Source organism: Castor canadensis, chromosome 16 (genome assembly GCF_047511655.1).
Source record: "Castor canadensis chromosome 16, mCasCan1.hap1v2, whole genome shotgun sequence".
Taxonomy (NCBI): domain Eukaryota; kingdom Metazoa; phylum Chordata; class Mammalia; order Rodentia; family Castoridae; genus Castor; species Castor canadensis.
In genome coordinates this window covers 23,282,501-23,301,546 of record NC_133401.1, presented here as the reverse complement: position 1 = coordinate 23,301,546, position 19,046 = coordinate 23,282,501, and the positions used below count along the sequence as shown (strand labels likewise).

General features: G+C 47.8%; 1 protein-coding gene across 1 annotated transcript; it reads left to right on the top strand.

Annotated features, from left to right (window-relative positions):
- The first annotated feature begins 5,322 nt into the window (after window positions 1-5,322).
- Window positions 5,323-16,019, top strand: Has1 (hyaluronan synthase 1). The gene is made up of 5 exons (XM_020155235.2): window positions 5,323-5,498; window positions 9,199-9,903; window positions 11,807-12,032; window positions 12,551-12,683; window positions 15,046-16,019. The coding sequence occupies exons 1-5, from the start codon at window positions 5,490-5,492 to the stop codon at window positions 15,719-15,721; spliced, it is 1,749 nt and encodes a 582-aa protein (XP_020010824.1). The 5' UTR covers window positions 5,323-5,489; the 3' UTR covers window positions 15,722-16,019.
- The last annotated feature ends 3,027 nt before the right edge of the window (window positions 16,020-19,046 follow it).

The window sequence follows — 19,046 nt, the reverse complement described above, 5'->3', positions numbered from 1 at the left end:
CTGGGAGGAAGCTGTAACAGGAAATGCCCTTTCCTCTTTCTCTACCTGGTTCTTTCAGTCTGTTTCCCTCCAATGACAAGGGCAGAAGTGATGGAAGTGATGGAAGCAGCATGGAGGGTGTGTTCAGATGGATGCTGGGCCTGGGCCCTCCAGACATTGCTCCCTGGAGATTCTGCAGCTTCCTTCCAGCAGCGCCCTCTGGAGACAGAAAATGGACTACAGTCATCTTTGCTGGCCTCCCTCTCTGGCTTGGTTTCCTGGGAATCTTGGAGGCCTAGGTGTTTCCCAGAATATGGTGTGTGGGAGGAAAGGCCCAGTTTAACTGGAGCACTGCTGGAACTCCACAGGGAGCACATGACCCAAGCTGTATGAGTTCCTGGAAGTCCAGAAGCAGTCTTCTTCCAGGTCTGGTACTTTTGCCTATCCTGGGGACTCCTTGCCTAAGGTCCCACCTCCCTGGGAGCATCTTATCCCACCCTCTCCAAATGGGCCATGCAGAGTGAAGGGGTGGGGGTGAAGTGGGGATTCCCAGCTGCTGGGTTCTCTCCCTTGTCTATCCTCCTCCTCCTACACCTCTTTCTCCCTCCTTGCTTCCCTCCTCCTCCTCTCTCCTTTCACTTTCCCTTCTGCCTCCCTGGGAAAATCCAGGATGTGAGGATTTGAGTGTGCCAGGGGAGAGTCCAGGGCAGGTTGGAAGTGATGGGGTGGGAAAGAAGGAGATTGAAAAACAGAATCAGAGAGAGAGACAGAGAGACAGAGAGCTTCAGAGATACAAACAGAGAGGAAGGATAGAGAGATGGATACAGAGAGAGAGAGAGAGAGAGAGAGAGAGAGAAGATGAGGTCAGAGAGTAACACTCAGTCACAGAATAAAAAAATCAGAGACCAAGATAAGAGTCAGAAGTTTAGAGAGACAGACAGACAGCAATCTTCCTTTCCCTTCCTCTTACTTCTTCCTCTCTGTCTCCCATTCTGACTTCTTATCCTGAGCTCACTCATTCACTTGACACTTGTTTATTGAGTTTCTACAAGGTACCAAGCACTAGTTTAGGCTTCCAGGACAGACAGTCATCATCGACACTGCCTGTGTAGAGTCTGCATTCTAACAAGGAAAACAGACATTATGCAAGAAACAGATGCTAAATGAACAAGTTTATACATAATGTAGGGAGGTGGTCAATGCTAATAGGAAAAGGAAAGAGCAGAGGTGGGTTAAAGGGGTCAGGATTCCAGGGTTGGGGCTGCTTTGAACAGGGGGAGTCAGATAAATCAGTTTCCCTCTTCCTCTCTCTTCTATCTCTCAGTATTTACACTCTTTCAAAGCAGTTCTTTTCCAACTCAGCACATCTAGAAATCTACCTGGTTTTAAGTATTTGACAAAACACAGACTTCTTCAAGTTACTTTCCAGGGAACCCTTACTCTCCCTAGTTCCTCAGGAAGCAAGTACAGTAGTCCCCAGCCCTCTTACTCATGGAGGATACATTGCAAGACCCTCATTGGACTCCTAAAACCACAAGGAGTACCAGTCCATACCCAAGCCAAGAACTTTCACTTTTTTCCCTAATGGAAACACTTTACAGCTTCTCTTTGTAATACCTGAGGTGCCATTATTACTTCTTTTCTGCCTTGAAATCATCTTTACACCTGATCTGAATCAAAAGGCCAAGAAGTGATCAGAGCAATTTTTAAGCAAAATAAGGGTTACTTGAAACTAAGTATAACAATCTGGCAGTAGTAGTGATACTAGCAGTGATTATCACTGTAACAATATCATTAGTAGTGATCATCTAGATGGCCAGTAAGTGTCTAACGAGTGGGTAGGATATACAGTGTGGATGCACTAGACAAAAGATGATTCACATTCCAGGGAGAACCAAGTAGCACAGTGTTAGAGCCCATCATTCTACTAAGAAAAACACAATTTAAAACTTAGAAATTGTTTAAGGATTTTCCATTTAATATTTTTTGGAGCATTCAATAGTTTCGGTTACCCCAGAAAGAGAAACCTTGGATAACGGGAGACCTATGATAACCATCAAGATCCGTATCTCCTGAAATAGGATGAGGGAAGGAGCAAGTGTAATCTGAGATAGCTCAGGTGAAGGACTCAAGAGTGTTGTTGGTCACATCCCTGGTCCACCTCCCAGTCTTGTGCGCCTTGCTCCTTGTGGTTCCCTCCTGAACCTCTGCCCATTCTTGCTCACATTTCCCAAAGGCCCTCATCAGGCCCAAAGCCTCAACTCCAACCCAGCTCAGACTCAGAACTTCTCTGCAACCCAGAGAAGGTCCTCAGATCTGTGACATAAACTCGCCACCCACCAAGTCACCCTGGCCAAGAAGCCCAGCTCCTTCTCTCTCTGCCCAATTTGTCCCTCACACAAGCCCAGAGCTGATCTTAACTCTCCTAGGCTCCCAGCCTTCAGTTGGCTCCCTAGTACCCCCAGCCTCTGAGTCTGTCACTCACCCTACCTCCTACCTCCTTGTGTTGCCATTTATGCTTTCACAATATCAATCTTTCTGGACTGGCCACACCTTTTCTTGCCTTGGCTGTTTTCTCCATTCTCCACCTTCCATCCTCACCATTACTATGACTAACACTTCATCAGTCAAGATCACCTACTCCGGGAAGCCCCCCTGACTCTCTGGCTGGGTCAGACCATTCCTGCCCTGGTGTGTGGTCCTCTGTTTACACAGCTATCTCCTCCACCAGATTGGCATCTCTTCCAGGGCAGATCTCTCTGCTGAGTCATCTCTGAGTGCCCGGCATTGCCCAGCACAGAGACCCACCCACCAACAGCTCAAGAGAGGTCCCCGTGATGATAAATATTTTTCCTCTGCATCTTCTCCGTTTTTGCCCTTTCTCCCACACCCTTTGCTCCTTCTGTCCTGGAATTCTGTAAACACATCCTGTAATTTTTTCATGATGACCAACACCTTGAGAAAGACACTGTGGACCCAGGGCAGGGACCAGAAACTAGCAAGCATTGGAGGTGAGGGTTCTGGGAGAGATGACTAGAAGAGATGATGCTGGAGGGCCCTGCCTCCTGTGGGAGTGCCCAGTTTCATCTGTTCCTTATCACCTGCTCTTATCTTCACTGCTTCCAGCCCTGATCATCTATCCCTGCAAGGAATTCTGGGGCCTGGACTCCTGGATCTGAAGGAGGAGGGGATGAGGTCTGAGAGAGGATTACTGGGGTCTGGACACTTGCGTGTGAGGGAGGAGGGCTGGGGCCTGGACCCCTGTGTGTGAGGGAGGAGGGCTAAGCCTAAACTCCAGGGTCTGAGGGAGGAGGGTTGAGGCCTGGACCCCTGGGTCTGAGGGAGGAAGGCTGGGGCCTGGGCCCCTGGGTCTGAGGAAGGAAAACATTGGGGTTTAAGGTCCTGCTTCCAGAAAATAAAAATAATAAAATAAAATAAAATCTGGTCCCTCTTTCTCATGCGCTCTCTGGTTTTAGAAACATCTGGTTTTATACAGCTGCTCCACCCGGCAGGGCAGGGCCAGGCAGCCAAATGCCCATTTCTTGGGTAGAGCCTGGGCTGTCCCCTCCCACCAGTAGGGAAGCCCCTCCTGCCTTCTCTGGGCTTGCCTCCATCTGAGGATCTATCATCCTGATACAGCCAGACACCAGGAGGGCCAGGATCCAGTCAACAGCATTAGACACAGCCTGGTCCACCCTAACGGGTGGGCGATGCCTAGGCTCCTGTTCCCATGGGCTTTCTCCTGGACCGCCAGGCTTAGGCAACAGCTCAACCCAGTGCTGGCCCCTAGCTCCTTCCCTGGCTGGGGAAACCCAGGGTGTGAGGACTTGGCTGTGTTAGGAGAGAGCTCTAGGGCTGACAGGAAGACATGGAACAACGGGGAGAAAGGAAGATTGAGAGACAGAAAAAGGGAGAATCGGCGAATGAGAGAGAGAGAGATGCATACAGAGAGAGAGGTGGAAATGTAGATTGAGTGAGAGAGAGATAGATTGATGATGAAGATGAAGATGAGATAGATGATAGACAGACAGACAGCTAAGTAAACAGACAGAGACGTACAAATACAAGATAAGAAAGTCAGGGAGAGACTCAGAAAGAGAGCTATAGAAGAAGTCAGGAAACGGAGAGTCAGAAATTTAGAGACAGACAACACAAACCCAGAAAGAAGCAGATAGAAATGAGGTGGGTGGCAAGGGGAGAAACAGATAGAAATACACAGACAGGCAGACAGATAGACAGAAGGACAAATAAGGGCAGAGAGTGAGGGACAAAATGCCAAAGTTTCAGAAAAAGAGGCAGAGAGAGGGAGAGAGGGAGATGGGAAGGCACTGTGACAGAGTCGCAGACACAGGGAGAGGCAGAGGGAGACAGCTACTGCAGCAGGTTAGAAGTTATCACACCAGTTCATACCTGGTAAGAGGAACATTGAGAAAGGTAGTTTTAGGTAAACACTTCTTAAAATAATGGAAAGAAAGATGTGGAAACAGTGACATTTATCACTGGCCTTTGGCCTGAGTGGCTGGGGACCCAGACACTCCAGGTTACAATCTTTCTACCCTTCTCTGACTCAGTTTTCCCTGATGTGTCAAGGCACTGAAAGCCTAGGCTGTTCCCTGGAGGCAAGTGACCAACAAGTCTGAATTCACCCATGAGTCCCTGGAGAGACAAGTTTTGGTGCTCCAACCCTCCACCCCAGACCCTAGCACATGCACGTGCAGACAGAAACACACACATATGCACACGCATAGACACCATGTCAGTCAGGGACACAACAGACAGATTTCCGGCTCCAGTTCCACGCAGCAGCCAAACCTCACAAGCCAGCGCACATACAGTCACACCCACAAACACGCACGTGTGTGCGTTATATTCCATCTGCCAGTTGCTGATACATGTCCCCAGGGAACCAACTGCAGACACGGGTTCTGAGGATAGGAGGGGTGGGCTGTGGGAAGACAACAGGGCAGGGGTGAGTGGGTAACAGATGAGAGAGGAGAGAGAGAGAGTAAGGAGAGGGGACAAGGGAAGAGATGAGAAAGAGAGAGAGAGAGAAGTGGAGAGATGGAGACAGAAGGAGATAAGGAGAAATACAGAAAAAGCGAGACAGACAGGAGAGAGAGAGGAAGAGAAATAACAAAATTAGGGAAGAGAAGGTGGAAAGCAATACAGAGATAAGGGGGAACTCCCCAAATGCTAGAGCGAAAAAAGAGAAAAATAAGCAGAAAGGAGCAGCTAGGGGGAAGGGGGTGAAGAGGGCAGAAGTGTGGGACTGGGTTGAAGAGACTGGTTAGGGAAGCCTGTCTGGTGAGGGGGATGGGGCAATGGCGGGAAGCGGGTGGAGCTGCCTGACTGTCTGACCTCAGAGCCCCTGGACTGGTTTAGTCTGACATCACCCCTCCTCCGCCCCCGCCTATGCTGGTCTTCAAATGACCCCCCTCTAGCTAGTTCTCCAGCCACAGAGAGACCGGAGCTCAAGCCGAAGAGGACAAAGTACAGCCTGATCCACAGCCATGAGACAGGTGTGTGTGTGTGAGAGAGAAAGAGAGAGAGAGAGAGAGAGAGAACGTGTATATGTTGGGGAACTTCGTGAATGTGATTATACCTATGTGTATGTCATGTGACTTTATCTGCGTACTCGTGGGTGACAGTGACCATATGTGTGTGGGACAGCAAGCATGTCAGGCTGAGTGTGTGTTTCCATTTCTGTGTGCTCAGTGACATGTGTGGTCCATGTGTGGACCATCCACACATATGTCAGATGCAAGATGTCTATGTTTCTGTACTTTACTTTGCTATAAATCCATATATGTCTGTGTTCCCTCAGAGGGAAGAGAAAGAACAAGAGTGAGCAAGGAAAGGAGAGTGAGTGAGAAAGAGTGAGCTATGTTTGCCTGTAACACATGAATCTTGATTTCAGTATTATGTGTTCAACAAAAGTTTTGCCAAACCAAATGAAATCACTGCTATTCAGCTACTCTTGACTTAGGAAAACGGCAATTCTATATGATGCAAGCTTATCTTAACAGTTCATGATTTTTTCTGAAAACCTCTGTGTCTGATCCTTTACCCCAGACCCTGGAGGGGTGTCTGTGCTTTCATTGCTGTGTGAACATCTCTTCTTGATGTTGCTCCTTTCTGCTGAAGGGCGTGCATTCCCGTGCATGTGTGTGTGTGTGTGTGTGTGTGTGCATGTGTGTGCGTGTGTGTGTGTGTGTGTGTGTATGCAGGTCACCTGTGTGGCTGTCAGCGGGCGGTCCCGGAATTGATCGTTGTGTTCTGCCTGAGACAGGGTGCCCACGGAGTCTTGCAGAACTGTGTGTCCTTTGTCACGTGTGCATACATGAGTGTGTTAGTCCATACGTGTGTTTGTCAGTATTGCTAGAATCTTAAACTTCCAGATCCCTGCCCCTAGGAGCTACAGCAGGGCCAGATTTTAGACAAAAGAACAAAGAAAGAGAATTCTACAAGAAAGATAATTGGTTTTGAGCAATTAAAATGTTGACCTCAAGCCAGGCACACACACCTGTAGTCCCAGCTACTTGGAAGGCTGAGCTCAGCAGGAGGATTGCTTGAGTGCAGGAGTTCAAGGCCAGCCTAGGAAACATAGTGAGGTTCTGTCTGTTACCAAAAAAAATAAAAAATAAAAAATAAAACCCATAAAATCTCTTCCTTACCTCCGTCCTATAATGTGAGCCACAACTTACAATGGAAAAACTTCCTCTAAAAGTAAAAGGGAACAGGTGAAATTAATTGTAATAATGTATTTTATTTAACCCAATGTGTCAGGGGTTTGCCAACTTTTCTGCTAAATGCCGGTAGTACCTGAGGATTTGTGGGCCATACAGCCTGTCAGAACTATTCAACCTTAATGCTGAAATGGCCATGGATAACATGTAAAGAGAGGAGCTCGGCTATGTGACAATAAAACTTGGTTTAAGTGCACCGTAATTTAACTCCATATAGCTTTCTGCACCACAAAATATTGTCTTTTTTTTTTCTTTTTAAGCAGTACTGGGGTTTGAACTCAGGGCTTTGTGTTTCTTATGTAGGTCCCCACCACCTGAGCCCTTTTGACTTTGGCTTTATTTATTTTATATCTACCATGAGCCTGTTTAACTTTATTTATTTTCCACATAGGGTCTTGCACTTCTGTCCAGGGCTGGCCTCAGGCCTTGATTTTCCTACCTGTGCCTCCTTACTAGCTGGGATTACAAACTCGAACCACCACACCCAGCTTGTTATTTGAGAAAGGGAATTGCTAACTTTTTTTTTTTTTTTTTGACTGGGCTGGCAACCTACCCCCACCTTCTAAGGAGCTGGGATTACAGATGTAATCCCACTGTGGTGGGTCAACTGGCTTTTTTTTTTCTCAACCACTTGAAAATGTAAAAAGCTGTTAGCTTGCAGGCAGTAGCAGGCCTTATCATGTCAATCTGTGCTATATATTTAAAAAATGATCTTTTCTATGTGTAATCAACACAAAAATACTAGTGAGATAATCTTTCTTTCCCTTGGAAACAGGCTTCAAAATTCAGTGTGTATTCCTAGTACATTTAATTCAGCTGCTACTTTTTCATAAGAAGTGCTTGATCTGGATAGAGATTTTTGTAAAAATTATCAATTGAATAGAGAAGCTTTGGGCTGGTGGAGTGGTACAGCACTGGCCTAGCAAAAGTGAGGCCCTGAGTTCAACCCCAGTACCACCACGAAACAAAACATAAAAAAAGCTTTGTAGATCCAACTTGTTCCAAATGCATTTAAAAGCTTTCCAATGGCTGGATGGTGTATTAGTTTTAAATTTTAAGATAATAAAAATTAAGGTCTGAGGGTATGGCTCAAGTGGTAAAGTGCCTGCCTGGCAAGCACAAGGCTCTCAGTTCAATCTCCAGTACTGACAAAAAAATACAGAAAGAAAACAAATAAATAAAAACCTAGCAATTCAGAGCCTCAGGTGCACTGACTGCATCTCAGTCTGTATTGGACCTTGAAGATCCAACTCTAAATGACTCATCTAACTCAACTTCATCCTGGGAGGCAGGAGCTGGTGGCCTAAGAGCTGGTTTAACATAGAGAGGGGGTTAGAGCCAGACTAGCTGAGTTTGAGCCCTAAGTCTTCTACTCACTTACCTCAGTGACCTTGACCAAGAGAACTGGCCTCCCTGGGCCTCAGTTTCCTCACCTGTAACAGAAGAGAGCAACAGTTTTTACCCCATAGGATTGTCATACAGCTGTATCAGGCATGTGAAAGATGCTACACACCCATTCCGCAGAAGAGAAAGCAGAGGCACCCTCCCCTCCTCCATCACCCACTGGCACCCAGCCCTGCAGGGGAGCTGGGCAGTAGAAAAGGGAAGCAGGTCAGGCTTCTGGGGAGCTAGAGAGAGGATTCCTCTGTCTGTGAGCCGGTCACCTCCTACAAGGCACTCCTTCTGGTTGGAGGACTTTTGTCATCTATATAATAGCTGCAAATGCTGTCTGTGTCCAAGGCTCTCCTGAGAGATAAAGCCAGTTGTAGTTTGGTGACGCTATTCTCTGTATTCAAATCCCAGAACTCCAGGTGTGACCTTGGGCAGAATGCTACATATATGTGTGACTCAGTTGCCCTATCTGTAAATTGGGGATGACAATATTTCTGACTTCACAGGGCTGTTGTGAGGATTGGAAAGTAAGTGAGTTCCTATAAAAAGCTAGAGCAGTACCTGGTACAAACCACTTTGTATTATTCTTTCAGTACATGTTAATTACTGCCTTGAGACAAAGACTGGTTTGGCTGTGAGATGAACTTGATTTTATGTGCCAGTAAGAAAGAGAGGGGAGCTCTGCCACACTCCATTGTGTATAATCCTCATGGAGTGACAAAATGCTAAAAATCTGAAAAATAACTTTTATTAGAAAGGATAAAATTGGGAGACTGAGACAGGGGTTATCACCAATTTGAGGCCAGTTTGTGCTACATAGCGAGTTTGAGCAAGCCTAAAAAAAGGCACTGTGTGTGGGTTGGGGCGGGAAATCAGATAAAATCAAGCAGTAGACCCGAGTTATAATTCCTTGCCACAATTACAATTATTTTCATTAGTGAAAATAATTTTGTAATGCTCAGAGGATCTTTACAAAAAGAGAATGTCATCATCCAGTTTGGGAGGAGGGAAAAAACGTGGAGGTCTTCTCAGAGAAGGCCCTGCCTCACACATTTCCTTTTCCCCTCTTGGCTCCCTGCAGGAGGTGTCCAAGCCCACTCCAGCAGCACGCCGCTGCTCGGACCTGGCCCGGCGGGTGTTGACCATCGCCTTCGCCCTGCTTATCTTGGGACTCATGACCTGGGCCTATGCTGCCGGCGTGCCGCTGGCCTCCGATCGCTATGGCCTCTTGGCCTTTGGCCTCTATGGCGCCTTCCTCTCCGCACACCTGGTGGCGCAGAGCCTCTTCGCGTACCTGGAGCACCGGCGGGTGGCAGCTGGGGCGCGGCGGGCCGCGGCTCGGGGACCCCTGGAGGAGGCCACTGCCCGCAGCGTGGCACTGACCATCTCTGCGTACCAGGAGGACCCCGCGTACCTGCGCCAGTGCCTGACATCCGCGCGCGCCCTGCTGTACCCGCGCGCGCGGCTGCGCATCCTCATGGTGGTGGACGGCAGCCGTGCCGAGGATCTGTACATGGTGGACATGTTCCGAGAGGTCTTTGCTGACGAGGACCCCGCCACCTACGTGTGGGATGGCAACTACCACCAGCCCTGGGAGCCTGCGGCTGCGGGGGGCGTGGGCACCGGCGCCTACCGGGAGGTGGAGGCCGAAGATCCCGGGAGGCTAGCGGTGGAGGCGCTGGTGAGGACGCGCAGGTGCGTGTGCGTGGCGCAGCGCTGGGGCGGCAAGCGCGAGGTCATGTACACCGCCTTCAAGGCCCTGGGCGACTCGGTGGACTATGTACAGGTGAGTGGAAGATGCCGTCGCCCCACCTGTGACCTAACACCCCCCCCCCTCCCATGGGGTCTTTTGTTCAATGTAGAGTATCCAATGAATCACTTCCTTCCTTTATTCATTCAACCACTCAAAGGAGCGATTCATTCATTCCCTCATTCATCCAGTCAAGGGAGGCATTCATTCACTCATCCACTCACTCACTCATTCACCCATTCATCGTTTGCTCATTTATTCACTCATTCATTCAAAGGAGCGGTTCATTCATTCATTCAACCGTCACTCATTCATTCATACGTGCAGCATGCCTTTATTTACTTGCTCAATGTAAGAAGTCATTTCTTTGAGCAAGGAGGGGTATGGTTCATGCCTACAATTCCATAGCTACTCAGGAGACAGATTGGGCTGTAGGCCAGCCCCAGCGAAAAGTTAGCAAGACCCTATCTCAACAAAACACTATGATTATATGCATGATTACTGGACATGCCGGTGCACATCTGTGATCCCAGCTACAAGGAAGGCATAACTAAGAGGATCATGGTCCAGGCCACCACCAGACCCTACTTGAAAAATAACTAAAGCAAAAAAGGACTGGTAGCATGGCTCAAGTGGTAGAGGGCCTTCCTAGTAAACATAGGGTACTGGGTTCAACCTCCTGTTAGCACCAAAAACAAAACATTCCTTCATTTCCTTCTTCCTTCATGCATCCATTCCAGGCAAATTTCTTTATTTTATTCATTCATCCATTCACTCATTCATCTAATTATTTATTTGATAGAGACATTCATGTACTTAGCCATCCATCCAATATAAAATTAATCTTTCTTATTCATCCAGTGAAGAAATTCTTTCCTTCACTCATTCATTCATGAATGCATGCACCCATCTATCCATCCAATATGGAAACCATTGGCTCATTTATTTATTCATCAAATATAGAGCTCTGTCACCTCCCTCCCTCTCTCTCTCAGTGTTGAGATCTTGTTGCTCATTCAGCTGTCTGTCTGCTCAATATAGATTTTAATCTGTTTATTTAGTCATGCATTCATCCATTCAGTGTAGAGACTTATTCACTAATATATTACATTAGATTTCTATTGCTGCATAACAAATTATAAATTTGGCAGCTAAAACAAAACACTTCACACTTAGTTGTTATTGTAACTTATTATCTCATAGTTTCTCTGAATCAGGATCTTGGCAAATTAAGTGGGTATTGCCCACCATGCTGCAATTGAGGGATCAGCTGGAGATGGGGCTCATCCAAGGCTCAAGCCTCTTCCAAGTTCATTTGTTTGTGGCTGAATTCATTTTCTTGCAGCCATAGAACTCCTGGTAGCTCAAAAGCCAGCAAGACAGTATTTACAGCCAGGCATGGTGGTGAACACTTGTACTCCTAGTACTCTGGAAGCTGAGGCAGGAGGATTGCAAGTTCAAGGCCAGCCTGGTCTACATAATGAGTACAAGCCCAGCCTGGGCTAAGTAGCAAGACTGTCTCAAAATGGGACTTCTAGATCCTCTTTTAAAGTCTTCACCTGGTTAAGTCAGACCCACTCAGGATAGTATTCCTTTGACTCACAGTCAACAAATTAGGGACCTTAATTACATTGTAAAACCCACTTACCATTTCCATATAATAATCATATGCACTATATCCCATCACTTTTTACCATATTCTTTTGGTTAGAAGCAAGTTTACATGTCTCACCCACACACCAGAAGAAGGCATTGTACAAGGACATGAGTCTTTGAGTTCATTTTCAGATGTGCTTAGACACTAAAGATAACTGAACAATTCAAATTAGATTGTTTGCAGAGTGTCCTAGTTGCTCTTCCCTCATTCTTTGGTGCTCTCCCTCCAAGCACCAGTCCTGAGTAGAGGTCTGTTCTCATTCTGGCCCCATCCTCATCTTAGGTCTGTGACTCAGACACAAGGCTGGACCCCATGGCCCTGCTGGAGCTGGTGCGGGTCCTGGATGAAGACCCACGGGTTGGCGCTGTTGGAGGGGATGTACGGATCCTCAACCCTCTGGACTCCTGGGTCAGCTTCCTAAGCAGCCTGCGGTACTGGGTGGCCTTCAATGTGGAGCGAGCTTGTCAGAGCTACTTCCACTGTGTGTCCTGCATCAGTGGTCCCCTCGGTGAGTAGGGCTCGGGGGTGGGGGCTGTGGATGGGTGGAGAGGGAGAAGGGGAACCACAGAGACTGAGAATGTGGTTGAGGCTGGACACAAAGAGAGTGCTGGGGTAGCAAATGTGGATGAGATAAGGTTGGGGTTGGTGTTAGCAATGGTGTTTGGCTGGGTCTGAGTTTGGTGTGGAGAGCAAGGTTGATAAAGGGATATGAATGGAGATTGGGGTTGGGCTGGAGAAGGGTTTGGGGAAGGGGATGGGATAAGGCTGGAGTCAAGGATAAGGTTGGGGCCTGGCTTCAGGTTGCAGATGTGTTTTTAGGGATTGTGGTGGGTGGGTTTACACTCAAGTGGGTATGGTCCAGTGACTAGCAAGTTGGAAGGGGCATGGGGTGGAGCATGGGATGGGGGGAGACGGGGCTGTCCTTGGAATGCAGGTGAGGAAGGATGGGTTTGGAACTGGAGACAGGCTGGAGATGGCCTTGGTGACAGCAGAGGCTGATGCTCAGGCATCCTCTACCCTATGCAGGCCTGTACAGGAACAATCTCCTGCAACAGTTCCTGGAGGCCTGGTACAACCAGAAGTTCCTGGGCACTCACTGCACTTTTGGGGATGACCGACACCTCACCAACCGCATGCTCAGCATGGGCTATGCTACCAAGTAAGCTTAAGTGACCAGGTGGTTGTGTGTGTGTTTGTGTGTGTGCACACGCGTGCATGCTGAGATTCTCTAAACCCAAAGTAACTTTTCCAATAAAGAGGCAGGGAGAAGAAGAACCATAAGGGACAGAGGGTGCATTTGCATTGAATCAGTGGCTTTTAAGATGAGAGCTATTGGTAGAGAATGGAAAATACTATAAGGAGCAGGGGTGACATTTGCATTAAACCATATGAGATACTAGTGGAGAGTGGAAGATACCATAAGAAGTGGGGGAGGCTTGCGTTGAACTACTCAACCCAGTGGACTGTACCAAGAGAGGCAAGGCAAGGATGGGGGATTCCACTTGGGAAGGAGAGAGTAGGTTCTACCATGGAAACCAAGGTAGCACCTGTCACTCTAGGGGACTGAGGTGAGGTTGGAAGGGGTGGGATATAACTACTGAGAGAGGCAGCAAGAAAAGAGGCTAGTGAGGGAGGAGAGGAGGGCCTAAACTCCAGTCAATGCTTCAGGAGAAGAGAATTTGGTCAGTGAGTTGGGGGTGTGGGGTAGGGATGAACTAGGTCAAGAGAAGTTTGGAAGAGCATGATTACCTTGAAGCTACACCTAGTGAAAGACCCAGAGAAGATGTGGGGTACAGCAGGGGACCACTGGCAAATTGTCAGATTAATTCATTCACTCAACAAATAAAGTCAGGCATGGTGGTTCATGCCTGTAGTCCCATCTACTCAGGAGGTGAAGATAGGAGAATCTTGGTCCCAGGCCAGACTGGGGCAAAATCTCCAGACCCCATCTGAAAGACAAACTAAAAGCAAAAGGACTGGGCATAGCTCAAGTGGTATAGAGCACTTGCCCAGCACTCTAGAGGCTGAGTTCAATGCCTAGTACTGCTAAAAAAAAAAAAATTAAGTACATAAAATGTTTTGAGCTCTAGGGAGACAGCAGTAGACAAAAGGGGCACAAATACATGCTTACACTGACTGAGGACACAGACAATAAATAAATCAGTAGATCATGCAGTGAGTTAATGATACCTACTGTGGACAAGGGGGAATGTCTGGGGAGGGGGGTGAGCTGTTAGATGGAGTGCCTGGCATAGGACAGGATGGAGGCTGACAAATGTATGGCTGGAGCAGTGAGCCAGGGTGAGGACTGAATGTTAAGGAGAAGGTGTCCAGAGGGAGGGCAGAGAGCTAACAGAGTCCACTCATGAAAGGCTTGCAGGACTTGGACTAGGATGAGGGAACCAATGGAGGGTTTTGACCAAAGGACTGAGTACAGATTACAAGAACAGAAGCAGGTGGGCCACTGAGGATGACAAGTGACACAAGGGAGGGAGACTGAACACTGTCAAGTATTCCCTTGGGGAGAGAATAAATTGACATCCCCTATGAACTGACCACTCACTGGTGACCAGATTCCGTTGGGCCTGGGTGGGTCTGGTGGGAAACCTTGTGGAGACTGATTCATGATGGCTGTCATGGCCCAACTGTTCCCTTGAGAACGTCTAACACGTGGACTCCCCTAGGTAGCAACCACGCCTGTCTTGTTCTTCACAGTAGCAGGCACAATGGTGTTCGTAATATATTAGTAATAGTGTCAGTGACTGTAGTGACATTAGTAATGCCAATAGGAATGGTATTAGTCACAGTAAAAATAGTAGTAGTGAACACTTATTGAGCAAGTACCACATATAGACCAGTCTTTGGTACGTGAACTTTAATCCTCATGCAGTCCCAACAATATTCTCAGAAGCTTTATTGAACCGTTTTACATATGAGAAAACTGACCTCCAGAAAGGTTAAAAAGACTTGCCCCAGGCATAGGGGCGTAGCTTAAGTGGTAGAGCACCTACCTAGCAAGCATAAGGCCTGGAGTTCAAATTCCAGTGCCAACAACCACAACAAAAAGTTGCCAGACTGTGTCTCAAAATGTCATCCCAGCTACTTGGGGAGTCAGAGTTTTGGAGGAGCAAGTTTAAGGCCAGCTCAAGCAAAAAAAGTTAATGAGAACCCATCTCAAACAAAGAAGCCAGATGTGGTGGTGTACAGCTGAAATCCCATCTACACAGGAGGAGGACCACCCAAGCCAGCTAGGGCAAAACTCGTGAGCCCCTATCTGAAAAATAACTAAAGCAAAAAGAATTTGGGATGGGGGGCATGACTCAAGTGATAAGAGCACCTACCTAGCAAGCTGTAGGCCCTGAATTCAAACCTCGGTACCACCAAAGAAAAAATAAGAAAAGCTTGTCTCAGTGGCTATCCACAGTTGTCATTTTTGGCTCCAGAGGCCTCCAGCCACCCCCATCCCCCCCCAACCCAGGGAGCTACTCTGAAGTCCCCCTTTCCTTTTCGCACCTGTCCAGGTACACCTCCCGGTCCCGCTGCTACTCTGAGACGCCCTCCTCCTTCCTGCGCTGGCTGAGCCAGCAGACGCGCTGGTCCAAGTCCTATTTCCGAGAGTGGCTGTACAACGCGCTCTGGTGGCACCGGCACCACGCGTGGATGACCTACGAGGCGGTGGTCTCGGGCCTCTTCCCCTTCTTCGTGGCGGTCACAGTGCTGAGGCTCTTCTACGCTGGGCGCCCGTGGGCGCTGCTTTGGGTGCTGCTGTGCGTGCAGGGTGTGGCGCTGGCCAAGGCCACCTTTGCAGCCTGGCTGCGGGGCTGCCTGCGCATGGTGCTGCTGTCCCTCTACGCGCCCCTCTACATGTGTGGCCTCCTGCCCGCCAAGTTCCTGGCCCTGGTCACCATGAATCAGAGTGGCTGGGGCACCTCGGGCAGGCGCAAGCTGGCTGCCAACTATGTCCCTCTGCTGCCACTGGCCCTCTGGGCTTTGCTGCTGCTGGGTGGACTGGTCCGCAGTGTGGCCCAGGAGGCCAGAGCCGACTGGAGTGGCCCTTCCCGGGCAGCTGAGGCTTATCACCTGGCCGTGGGGGCCTGCGCCTACCTGGGGTACTGGGTGGTCATGCTGACCGTATACTGGGTGAGTGTGCGGAGGCTCTGCAGGAGGAGGACAGGGGGCTACCGCGTCCAAGTGTGACCCCCACTACGTGGCTGCACTGTCCAGAGTCTTCAGGAGAGGCAAGAGGAGACCTGGGGCTCTCCAAGTGCCACAGACTCCCTGGAAGGGGGTATACACTCCCTCTCTGGGCCTCAATTTACCCGCTCTGTGAAGTGAGAGGGTTGACCTAGACTTCAGTTTGCACAATATTGGGGCTGGAACTTCTGGATTTCTGGGGAGGGGTATTTATTGGTCAGGGTGTAGGATGTGGGATGGTAAAAGGGCCCCGATTTCTCCTTGTTCTTATTGAATCTGTTCGTACTGTGATTAGGACATAATAAAGAATATTATTTATTTTCTTCTGAATGCCTTCTTGCTTTTTTTTGGAGAACATAATTGGGGGGAGGCACTGAGGACATGATGGGGGAACTGGGGACTCTGGACTCCATTTGGGGTGTTGGTTGTTTGAACCTGGACAGGATACCCTCCTTCTGGGGAATCTAGGCCCCTTTTCTGGAATATATGGATATTAATCCATGAGTCACAGTTGCTGTGAGGATTAAATTACTCACATCATTCAGATACTTACTGGCTACCCTATCTGTTGATGCTTTTCCTCCTCTATCCACTCCTACACTGAGCGCATTTTATTTTTTTGGTGGTACTAGGGTTTGAACTCAGGGCCTTGCCCTTGCTAGGCAGGTACTCTATCACTTGACAGATGACCCCAACCTTTTCTGTTTGCTTTTCAGATAGAGTGTTACGATTTTTGCCTGGCTGGTCTGGGACTGCAGTCTTCTTATCTATGCCTCCTGGGATTATAGGAGTGTGCCACCACATTCGGCTTTCTCTAATATCTAAGAAAGTTAAATTATCCTTTTCTTCCTGCCTTCAGAGCCTCTGTCACAGGCTTCCTAGCTCACTGAGAAAATAGAGGTCACCAGAAAAAAAAACTCTCAGAGGCCACATCTTACCCCTTACTTGCGTCTTCACTCTCACATGCAGAGGCTGAACCCTGTTCCCAGCCAATGCCAGCCCCTCTTTGGAACACCAGACCCCCAAGCCTTCTTGTGGACTCAAAGATGTCACTGTGGAAGTTTTTTCCCACCTGATCTGCAATTATCAATTCTTCCCTTCTTTTGAGGTCTTCACAATCACCATACAAACATCTATCATTCTCTCTCTCTCTCTTTCACACATACACACCACCACCACCACCACCACCACCACCACCACCACCACCACCACCACCACCTCTTTTTGGAGATAGGTCTCTATGTTGCCCAGGCTAGCCTCAAACTTGTGATCCTCCTTCCTCAGCCTACCAAGTGCTGGAATCACAGGCATGTGCCACCACACTCCAGTTTATTCTCCCGTTTTTAATATTCTCTCTTGAGCTATGTCCTATTTCTCTATTAATTACAAAACTTCTTGAGAGAGCTGTCTGGATTTGTCTCTAATTTCTCTCCCATAAACATCAGCCCTTCCAATATAGAATTGTGCAGCCATTACTATAATCTAATTTTATAACATTCTCATCACTCCCCAAAAGCAGTCACTCCTTGTTCCTCATCTTGCTATCCCCTCAAGATCGAGGCACTACATATCGGCTGTCTTCTATAGATTTACCTATTCTAGACATTTCTTGTGAAGGGAATCATGCACTATGTACTCTTTTATGACCCTTACTTAGCATGATATTTTCAAGATTTATTCATGTTGCTGTTTGTAACTGATACATCCCTTTTTGTTGCCAAGTAATATTCCATAGTATGCGTATGTCACATTTTGTCTATCCATCTATTGGCTGGTGTACATTTTGGGTGCTTCCACTTTGGAGATATTATGAACATTAATGTACAAGTTTTTGTGTAGACATAGGTTTTAAATTCTGATGGACATATACCTGGAAATGGAATTGCTAGAGCCTATGTTAATTCTGTTTGATTTTTTGAGGAATGGCCACACTGTTTTCCACAGGGCCATACCATTTTACACTCCCACCAGCAATGTTACAGGGGATCCGATTTCTCCATACCCTTGCCATATTTGTTATTACCTAACAATTTCATTACTAGTCATCCTAGTGGATGTGAAGTGGAACCCTCATGGTGGTTTTTTTTGTTTTTTGTGTTGTTTTTTTGGGTATGGCCATACTAGGGTTTTGAACTCAGGATCTCATGTTTGCAAGGCAATTGTTCTACCACTTTTTTTTTGGCAGTACTGGGATTTGAACTCAGGGTCTGTACACCAGCCCTTTTTCTTTGTGATGGGTTTTTTCAAGATAGGGTCTCATGAACTATTTGCCTGGGCTGGCTTTGAACCTTGATCCTCCAGATCACTGCCTCCTAAGTAGCTAGGATTACAGGCATGCACCACTGGCGCCAGGTGTGTTCTACCATTTGAGTTATGCCCCAGCCCTTTTTGCTTTTAGTTATTTTGCAGATAGAGTCTTGTGATTTTTTTTCCTGGGCTCACCTCAAATAGCGATCCTCCCAACCTCAACCTCTCAAGTGGCTAGGATTACAGGTGCCAGTCTTGGCTTGTCTTCATGTGGCCCCTTCACATTGGAGAAACCTCATCTCACCCTCTTATCCATCTCCACTGGCTTCCCACCCCCACACCCCCACACCCAGTGTTACCGGCAGCTCTGAATGCTTCATTCATGCCTCATGCCTGCAGATGGAAATCCTCAACTTTTATTTGCAGACCACATCTCAACCACAGATTCCAAATTTGCATATCCAAGAGCGTCAAAGACATTTCCACGGAATGCTAAGAAACACTCATCCTTGACCTTAATCTTGCCTCTCCTTCCCCCAAATCCCCAGGAAACCTGTTCTGCCAGTAGTCTCCCTTTATCTTTCAAATGATAGAAACTTACTGCTCACAATAGTGATGACTACTATATGGGCCAATAAAACATTTTTTAACTTAAAATATTTTTCACTCATTCATGAATTCAGTTACAGACACACTTCGCAAGTACTTGCTGAGTTCCACACACTGCTAGGTTGTTTTTTGTCTTTTTGTTTGTTTCTTTTTGTGGTACCAGGGTTTGAACTCAGGGCCTACATCTTGAGCCACTCTCCCAGCCCTTTTTTGTGATGGATACAATCTCATGATTTGCCCAGGCTATCTTTGACCTGCGACCCTCCTGATCTCGGCCTTCTGAGTAACTAGGATTACAGGCGTGAGCCACTGGCGCCTGGCCTTAAGCCATACTTTCTTTTTTTGGCAGTACTGGTGTTTGAACTCAGGGCCTCGCGCTTGCTAGTCAGGTGTCCTATGACTTTAGCCATTCCACTACTCCCCCCCTTTTTTGTGGTGGCACTGGGATTTGAACTTGGAGCCTCACGCTTGC

What these genes read in the sequence shown, in the direction of transcription:
- Has1 (XM_020155235.2), top strand. An exon ending in ACTCGGTGGACTATGTACAG is followed by an intron (nt 9,904 to 11,806) that starts GTGAGTGGAAGA and finishes TCCTCATCTTAG; the next exon opens with GTCTGTGACTCAGACACAAG. An exon ending in CTGCATCAGTGGTCCCCTCG is followed by an intron (nt 12,033 to 12,550) that starts GTGAGTAGGGCT and finishes TACCCTATGCAG; the next exon opens with GCCTGTACAGGAACAATCTC.